Source organism: Kryptolebias marmoratus, linkage group LG9 (assembly GCF_001649575.2).
Source record: "Kryptolebias marmoratus isolate JLee-2015 linkage group LG9, ASM164957v2, whole genome shotgun sequence".
In the NCBI taxonomy this organism is placed as follows: domain Eukaryota; kingdom Metazoa; phylum Chordata; class Actinopteri; order Cyprinodontiformes; family Rivulidae; genus Kryptolebias; species Kryptolebias marmoratus.
The window spans coordinates 20,230,916-20,240,052 of record NC_051438.1 but is presented as its reverse complement, the minus strand read 5'-3'; the positions used below and the strand labels follow the sequence as shown (position 1 = coordinate 20,240,052).

The window sequence follows — 9,137 nt, the reverse complement described above, 5'->3', positions numbered from 1 at the left end:
ATACTTAAAAAAAAAAAACCCGGGGCCGCGCTTTGTCAGGCGCGCTCCCGCAGGGCACGAGCAGTATCCGTCAGTTCGTCATCGCTTCATCCATTCAAGTTCTCCCAGACGCTGACTGATTCAGAGCTCCAGCTATGGTACGTTTTCTTTTTAAAAATAATTATACCACTTTATTGTTATATAGCCGCCGCCTCAACGTGCGGGGCGCATTCGGGCATTTTCCCGTTATTATTCTGCGGGAATTTTCGTCGATTTTATTGGCGTCACGCCGGTTGGAATGTCGCAGGAGGACCCCCGGTTAGCTCCGAGGCTATCGGCGGCGGAAGGCTCCGCTCGTCGGGGACGTTTAGCGGCTAACGACGGCGCAAAGCAGCGCAGTGTAATCGTTTTTATGTATGGAGGCGTAGTGTAGGCCTTAACGACGCCGAGCCGTGTGTGGTTCCCCACCACCCCCGCATAAAAGAGGAGACGAACCCAAAACAACCGGCGCCATTTTCTTAAATTTTCTTTTCGTGCCAGGAAGGAGGAAATACAAACCAAAAAAAAAAAATGTCTCTCCTGTTCGGCGTTGCCATGACGCCCCTCCTGCGGGTCCACTGCATCATGTTTCTGTCGTTTCACCTCCGCCTTCCGGGAGCAGGTGCGGGGAGGAGGGAGGTGGGGGAGGGAAAAAAGCGGCGGAGCGACTCCTGTTACACGGCCGAGATTCGGCTCCCTTTGTCCGCGGACCGCCTCGGTTTAACCCTCCCCGCTTTGGAAACACGTAAACTGGCAAAAAATAATCTGGGTGTTCTGGCAAAAAATATATAAATAAAAAAAACCATGCCTGAAGCGTGATTTTGTCTCCTTTCCTCATTTTTTCGCCTTTTATAGCAACTTAGCGCAACACGTGCTGCGTTCACGGCCCCACCCTGAATTTGGTGCAAAGACCATTTTGTTTCCGCTCCGCTCCGCCGCTGAAATCAGCTTTTTTTATTGAAACCAGGCGCGATTAAAGCCGGTTCTGCTGCGATGTTTAACCAGACATTTGGATGAAAATGTGATGATTATTTAACAGCAGCTTTAGGGGGAGCTAGCTGAGGCTAAAGCAGCGTCTGTCATCTTGTTTTTTAGATGCGCATTTTTAAAAATAAATAAATAATAAACACACTCAGGATGGCCTTCACATCCACATAATCAACAACAGATTTAATAATCATGTCCCAGCTCATTCATAGGGATCAAGCAATCTACAAATACAACAAATATGTGCATTTTTTTGTGCACCGCTGTTATAAAAATTTTGAGAAAAATATTTTCTCATATTTATCGTTTTCTGCCTGTTTTGTCTGTAGTGTTAGCAAAATATGGAGTCTCCACATATCACCAGCTTTTAGAGTCGCCCCTATTCAAGATGGCCGCCACAGCCAGTGGACATCCAGCTCAGTCAGCTCAACAGACGCCGAGCTAACGATGTTTGGGGTGGTAGTAGCTGAGAGTCGTTCGCAGATCGTTTTTTTCTAGATTTACCCAAAACGGCCGAAGCTTCGGCACGAGGAGCCATAGAAGCTGCCAAAATACGTGATTTTTCTTTTTAATTTTTGTGTTTCTGCGTCGTTTAATGATAGTTTGGGGGTTAAAGCTCAAACTTATCTGGGTTTTTAGAAAAACGGCGAATATTCCTCGTTTGTGTTTACAGCTAAATTCGAGGATGAGTCACAGAAATCCTCAAGTCTGAGGTCAGAACATTGGCTGATCCGAGGATTATATACATCCGCCGAGGCGTAAAGTTTGCCGATGTTCGGATGTAAACAAACGACTCGTAACTGTTGGCAACAAAACATGACTCTTGCTGATTTCGCTCATTTATTACAACCCATCAGACTTTTGGCACAGAATGAGGCGTTCATTGGTTATTTTCTACCATCGATGATGCAACATGGACATAAAATTCAGATCAGAATAATTGAAGAATCGCATATTTTGCCAGCCGTTATGGCTTTAAACGCCGTGGGCGATTGGTTGTATTTTTGCCCCTCAGTTCAGTCTGACGTCAGCCCTTCAGGCCTGTGTTTGCTGGTGAATCTGCCCTCCATCTTAAAGCTGCGAGCGCTAATCTTGAAGGGGAAAAGAGCTGAACCTTGAGTCCCGTGGAGAACAATATAAATGGTGAAGATAAGATCAGGTGACAGCCGAGTGACGCTCACCAGAGGGAGGATATCTGCTGCAAAAAAAAACAAAAAACTAACTCTGTACGGAGATTATCGTAGCAGACTATAAAAACAGAGATTTAAAGCTGCAGATGATGTTGATTCTCTGAATCATGAGAGATCCCGGAGTCACGATGTTCAGAAAGTTATTTCTTTTAGGAAAGAAGAGCATAACTGCAGGCGGTACATGTGATAAATACTCGATTACCTTGTTTACCTCGTCGACGGGACAGATTACGGCTGTTTGTTGGTTGATTATTAGTCTGAAATGTTATCTGCTGCAGGCCTTTAATGCCCTGAACAAACACACAGCGTCCGCTCGTGCTGCTTCGCCGTTCGGGTTCCTTCCTGGCCAACTATTTCCTCCTCATTGTCTGTTTATTGTTCTTTTTTTTCTTTCTTTCCCAGTGATGTAATGCCACGAGATCCGCCTTATTCTGTCAAGGCTGGATTTTCTTGTTTTTACGTGTCTAAATGGAGTCAGGAGACCTGACTGAGAGAGTTGTGACTAATTTATATTCTGCGTTTGAAACAGAGGCTCCGTTGTTTCCGAGCCTCGCCCACATGGCGGGCCATCACCGAGCTAAAAGGACTGTGTGTTTTAGGCCTCCTCGCCACCGCCGCCGAATCGGCTCACACCTGCGCGCTCGACTCATTTGGTTTTTATATTGAAGGTGGACTTTGTCCGAGCGGGACTTATCTCTGTCTGCCAGACTCCCTCCACCTGACCTTACACGTAATAAATGTTGTTTTAGGGTTGCTTAACGCCGCCGCAGCGTAAAGCGTGACCACACCCCTCTGGGTTTCGGTTGCGTCTTAGCAGCCATGTTGCTGAGGCACGGGGTTCTCGAGTCACGCGGCGGCCTCCTGGCTCCTCCTCAGCTCCGTCACACCTGCATTTAGTGACCTGGAGGAGTCCCGAGTAGCTTTTTCCAAAAAGTTGATATAAAAAAACCAACCAAAGGCCACATCGTTACTGAAGAGACTGTTTAAGATTCGACCAAAACATCAGCAGTTAAAGGCCGAGAATCGCCTGCCGCCTGATAATCAAAGTTCGAATCAGAACGCTCCAAACTTGTCGCAGACGGTTTCTTAGAGACTCTCTGCAGAGTTTAAAAGCTTTAGTGGCCTCAGACGTTCAGAACATTTAATTCCTGGTCTGTTTCATGTTGGAAACCTTGGAGGAAAAGTTTCACATGAGGTGAGAAATGATTTGCATTTTTAATTTGTTGTGTCCCCGTCCCGCCCGCAGGCATCCGGTGTGAAGGTCACAGATGAAGTCATTGCGGTCTTTAACGACATGAAGGTGCGTAAAGCCCAAGCCAACGAGGACGAGAAGAGGAAAAGGAAGAAGGCCATCCTGTTCTGCCTGAGCAAGGACCTGAAGAACATTGTTCTGGATGAGGGCAAGGAGATCCTGCTGGGTGACGTGGGCACCACTATTCAGGACCCCTTCGGGCACTTCGTGAAGATGCTCCCCCCCGACGACTGCCGCTACGCCCTGTACGACGCCACGTACGAGACCAAAGAAACAAAGAAGGAGGACCTGGTCTTCATCTTCTGGTGAGTTTGGGCAGAATCCCTCAAACCGCTGCTTCAAGTGACTCTGGGCTGAAACGTGTGTCGTGCTTTAACAGGGCTCCAGATTCCGCTCCACTGAAGAGCAAGATGATCTATGCCAGCTCCAAAGATGCCATCAAGAGGAAATTTGAAGGTAAGGAGGATCTGTGTGAGACGCTGGTGTCTTCAACATGAACCAGGGTCGCTTTCATGGCTCCTAGCATACAGACGCAACAGACTTTTATGGTAAAAATAAACTGCACACATGAGCAGGACAGCGGGTGTACTGGTAGAAGGACAAAGAGGAGATATCTGGATGCAGTCAGAGAGGACATGGAGGGAGTGGGAGTGAAGACAGATGGGAGAGGACGACTCGCTGTGGAGACCCCTGAAAAGGGAACAGAAGGAGAAGACATGAGCAGGAAACAAACTGGTGCACAAAACCGAAGGGATGCTGAGCGCTCATCTCCCTCTGGAGTTATTAGGGTCTGACAGAAGAGTTTAAAAACAACTAACCTGAACAGAAAGTCAGAAATATACCTGCATCGGTGCGTTGATGTCTTTATTAGAGGTTTAATCGGCTGATATCGGCCTCGTCTGAACAGCAGCTCACAGTTCAGTGGTTCATAAGCTGCAGTTCTCTTCTGTTTTAGTTTAAGAACAACTTCCTTTTGTCTGCTTGGAAAATATATGTTTATTTAAGATGAGGAATTATTATGTGGTGCTAAACAACAAATAGATAACGACCAAAAACACAAAAAATCTGAGTTTATCAGCCATCTGGTGCTAACAATCAAGTGGCTATAAAAGAAAAGAAGCTCATAGGTCGACCTGTTGTCAGTGTTTATTTAACTCAGACAGTTTCACAGAGTTTTGAAGTTTGGTAGTAGCTGAGAGTCGACAACAACACTCACCCTGAGAGTTCCATTTAAGGTGTAACGCTCCGGCGTGAAAGGCGGCGGGCGATAAGCAGATCCGCTGACTTGTGGTTTTTCCTTGTTGCAGGAATTAAACACGAGTGGCAGGTGAACGGTTTGGAGGACCTGAAGGACCAGCAGACACTGGCAGAGAAGCTCGGCGGCTCTTCGGTCACCAGCGTGGAAGGACGCCCTTTAAAAGCGTAAATGTTGTTCCTCCCCCTCCGGCTTCGATCGAAGCCTCTCAGACACATCTGTCGGGTTTAGCTGTTCATTCCAGTCTGGGTCTGGGTTTGGAGGAGGGCGAAAGCAGAACCAGCATCGTTTGCGGGACTCTCGGGGAGGGATGCAGAGGGTGGGTTTGGGGATTTAAGTGACAAGTTGATTTAAAAAACAAACAAACAAACAAAAAAAAAGGCAGACTGTCGCTTCAGTTCTTGCAACATAAAGTTTATGAAGAAAACACTCATGAAGAAAACAGTTCAGATACAGCCAAGGGAGGATGAAGAGGAGGAGGAGGAGGTTTAAAACATACTTGTTCATGTTTAACAGGGTTTTCTTTCTGGGTTCCACTTGAAACGCTGCACAGAAATGAACCTTTTCCTTTCTTTTCCAACCGCAGAGTCCTGACAATTATTCCAGCTTTTGCTTTGTTGTTGTTTTTTTTATTTCTTTTAATTTTATTTTTTTTTGCCGAACTTCTCATTAGGTTTGTAATTTGAAACTAGGTGTAGTAAAACTAATTCACTCTTCTCTGGGGGGAACGCAGATAAATATTTTTTTCCAATATTATTTTATTGTTCTTTTTTTTTTTTTTTTTCTTTTGAACATGCAACTTTGAAAACTTGAGTGGTTTCATTTTATTTCCAGTTGTCTCAGAGGACGTGGTATTTGATGTAGTTAAGAACAACATTCCTCGCACTTGTTTAAAAACCAAGATTTCCTCGTTTTAAAGCCTCTGCTTGTTGCGACGGTCGGGTGGCGAGCGACGTGTACGTGAAGAATGAGACTGAAAACTGAATGGTGGATGTTTTGTATCGTCTCCTTATCTCTAATAAAAAGCACTTAACTACTTCTGTTTGAATTCTTTTTATCGCTTAAACTCAGCAGCGTTTTAGCTCTTTTTATGTCGGGATTAAAGTTGTGTGGAATGACGATTAAAAACGTTAAATAATGTAGTTGTTGGGATAAATTAAAGACCTGAAGATGGGTACAACCTTCTGGGAGTTTCAATGATTAATTAGATATTTTGCTAACAGACAAACAAACAGTCGTCATAATTAAGGTCTCAGATTTAAAGGTTAAGCCTGACTTAATTTAAATTAATCTGCAACAATTAAAGGAGACTCGAAAGAGTAAAAACAAGAAAGCTGTAATAAATATTAGGACCACAAGAGGGCAGCCTAAAGCTGCTGAACAAACACCACACAGCTGCATAAATCTCTTTATTAAAATATATACCAACCATTTTTCCAAAAATAAAAGATAAATTTACCAAATCTGTCACTGTAAGAAGAGTATATTCTCTGCTATGTGTGAAAAAAGTTTTATGATTCGTTTCATCGAGATGCCATCGAATTGGAGTTTCCCAACACCTCAGGAAAAACTAAAAAAGATGAGAATCATGTCCTCAATGGATTATTTTTACCTGATTTAAGTAAAAGTGGTTTTCCTTCCTAGAAGAAGCGACTTCCAGCTGTGATTTAGGGAACGCTGACAGTAAAGACGCCTCTGAATGGGTGTTAAAAAGTGACGTTTTTAAGGTGGAAAGTTGGAGTTCTGCACAGAAACAAGCCTGCTTTGCTCTTCATCATTCAGGTCCCCCTGTGCTCCTATCAGAGGCGTAACGAGACGAGATTTTAATAATAATTTTAAGAAAAAAAATGGCCTCTCATCTGTACTCGACCTTCTAACTTAAAGCTGTGTGACCTTTGAACTCTGGAGGGTCCGGCTCGTTTTCACAAGGAGCCAGAATTGAAGGCCAACCCTTTATTTTTATATTTTCTTCAAGAAAATGAACAATTTTGCCACTTTTTTCCAAATTATTTAGTCAAAATCTTCACAAAGAAATACAAAATTAACTGTTCTCTGTATATCTTTTCATATCAGAATGGAACGGGCTGGATTTATTTAAATAAAAGACTAATTCTTTCTTATATGTCTTCCTTTTTTTAAATAAAAAAAACCCTGAATAAAAACTCAAACAGCCATAAACCTTTCACCTTAAAATGACAGGACGAATATAAAACACATCTAAATCCTCTGCGGTGTGTTCAGGGGGGTGTTTGAGAGTCCGAGTCGTGGAAACTCTGACTGAAGAGGACATTAGAGTGAAACTCCTCTGTGTGTTGTTATTCATCGTTAATTAAAGTCTGATGAACACAGAGACGATGGAGGAGCGGGATGACTCCAAATCAAGGGTTTTGACCGACTCTTTTCTCCTCAACAAAAACAGATTGAAGAGACGTTCAGGCTCAACCTTCCCAAGCTTCGAAGCTAACAAATCGCAGGCTCTTCCCCCTCAGCACGTAGCTGCAGAGGCAACAGAGGTCGAATGGTCCTAGTGCCTGACGCGTTTGTTTAAACTGGAGCCACACGAACAATCTGGTTCTAATTTCACTAAAAACATCTATTTTTTTTGTTTGATTTCGTGAGGAATCTTGCAGCATAAACCGTTGTTGCACCCCTAGTTCCCGTGTCTCTTTAGGCTGGTGAGTCTCTTCAGTGCTGGCGGCAGTCCGGCCGGTTTCCGTGGACCCAGTAGCAGATCTGAGCAAACTTCAGAGGAGTGATGCGCACGGCCACGTTGTAATCCCTGTTCTCCCCGTCGATCTCCAGCCACTGGTGGCCGGAGAAGATCCCAATGACCTTCCTCTCCCAGCGCTCCAGGTCATCGTCCCACACTCGGCCGTAGACCCCGGAGCCGCTGGCGCCGGGCCGTGCATCGCAGTGCTGGTAGATCAGGTTGCGGGACTCTTCCTCCACGGGGCAGAAGCGGTACACCAGCTCCCCGGGCCGGTCGCTGTCAAACCCAGAGAAGTGGATGCGATTCCCCGCCAGGTCGTCCGAGGAGGGCGCAACCGAGAGGCGCATGAAGGGCCGGCGGTGGGGCCAGCGCAGCTCCAGCAGGGCGTAGTCGAAGTCCATGCTGGCCTCCTGGGGGCCCTGGATCCAGCCCTTCGGCACGCGGGTGCGTTTCACACGCACCCAACGAACCAGGGGCTTCCTGTCAGACACCGAGTCGGAGTGGGTGCCGTTGATGGACGGGGGGATCAGGAAGCCCACCCTGAGCTTCCGCGCTCCGTGCACGTAATCCTTCCCGTCATGCACGCAGTGGGCGGCGGTGAGGACGTGCCGCTGGGACACGAGGACGCCGGTGCAGCCGGTGGAGATGCGCACGGCTGTGGAGAAAGGGTAATCCAACAGGAAGTTGTCCCCCTTGATGTTGAAGCGCCCGTCTGCGCCGTAGATCTGCCGCTTCGTGCGCCTCACCTTCGGTCGCCTCGGAGACGGGTGACCCGAGCGGCCTGCCTCGCCGCCCTCCTCCTCCTCCTCGTCGTCGCCCTCCACGTCCACCGTGGTGAGAGTGCGGAAGCCGTCGGCGTAGAGGGTCTCGAAGGCCAGCCCGTCGCTGAGCTGCCGCTCCCCCCGGTGGAAGCAACTGGCGTTGCAGCGGGTCGTGAAGTCCAGGTGAGCCTGAGCGCTGAAGCGGGAGCGGCCAAGGGGCGTCGGGGCGTGAGGCACCAGCGTGGGCACATGCACGTTCGCGTGCACGGGCGGGTGGAGGAGGGACAGGGCGAGGGGCAAGAAGTGATGCAGGAGCAGGAGCAGCTGGGCGAGGAGGGAGACGACACACGGCGCCATCATGGAAAACACTGGAAGTTAATCAGGAAAACAGTTTACAACCCGGAAAAACATTCCCGCTTTAAAGGAATGCATATCACCCACCACTGTTCATGACGAGTTCTGAGCTAAGATCATCTAAAAATTTAAAAATGATTCAGTTTCGGCCATTTTAGACCAATTTTAAGAACAATGTTATGACATGATACCCCAAAATCTGTCAGCTCTCAGAGTATGTGTTGTGGATGACTCTCAGCTACTACCACACCAAAGTTCAGCTCTGTGGCTGTAAAATTAACCGAGAATACACCACATTCGCCCATTAGCTGCGTCGGCCATCTTGAATCATTGAGTTACTCAGTTCAGTCTGCATTTGACGATTGTTTTCTACGACTTTCCTGAAACTCCAACACAGACGGTCACATTATCGCCCGCCTGTCGAGTCACAACAAGCGACAAAATGTGACCCCCGCCCCCTGCAAACCTGAACGCCCTCACAGTTTTATGATGAAGCAGCAGGTTCAGCTTAACAAACCTTTGCAGGTCTGAGAGAGGCAACAAGGACCCTTTTGTTCCTGAGCTATAGATTACCAGGATAATAAGATTTCAGCCTGGTGTACGGAGGAGG

General features: G+C 46.8%; 2 protein-coding genes across 3 annotated transcripts in view; one reads left to right on the top strand and one right to left on the bottom strand.

Annotated features, from left to right (window-relative positions):
• cfl1 (cofilin 1) lies at nt 1–5,738 on the top strand. Its single transcript, XM_017408382.3, has 4 exons — nt 1–137; nt 3,442–3,752; nt 3,827–3,903; nt 4,755–5,738. The coding sequence occupies exons 1-4, from the start codon at nt 135–137 to the stop codon at nt 4,871–4,873; spliced, it is 510 nt and encodes a 169-aa protein (XP_017263871.1). The 5' UTR covers nt 1–134; the 3' UTR covers nt 4,874–5,738.
• LOC108231359 (serine protease 23) overlaps nt 5,443–9,137 on the bottom strand; it is a 4,872-nt gene continuing 1,177 nt past the window's right edge. For both annotated transcript variants that reach the window (XM_017408380.3, XM_017408379.3), the window contains one exon: nt 5,443–8,541. In XM_017408380.3, coding sequence (XP_017263869.1) covers nt 7,388–8,533 — 1,146 coding nt within the window. In that variant the 5' untranslated portion in view covers nt 8,534–8,541 and the 3' untranslated portion in view covers nt 5,443–7,387. The remainder of the gene's footprint in view (nt 8,542–9,137) is intronic.

Excerpts from the sequence above, each read along its gene's own strand:
- cfl1 (XM_017408382.3), top strand. Across the intron at positions 3,753-3,826 it reads GACCTGGTCTTCATCTTCTG|GGCTCCAGATTCCGCTCCAC; the intron begins GTGAGTTTGGGC and ends GTGCTTTAACAG. Across the intron at positions 3,904-4,754 it reads CATCAAGAGGAAATTTGAAG|GAATTAAACACGAGTGGCAG; the intron begins GTAAGGAGGATC and ends TCCTTGTTGCAG.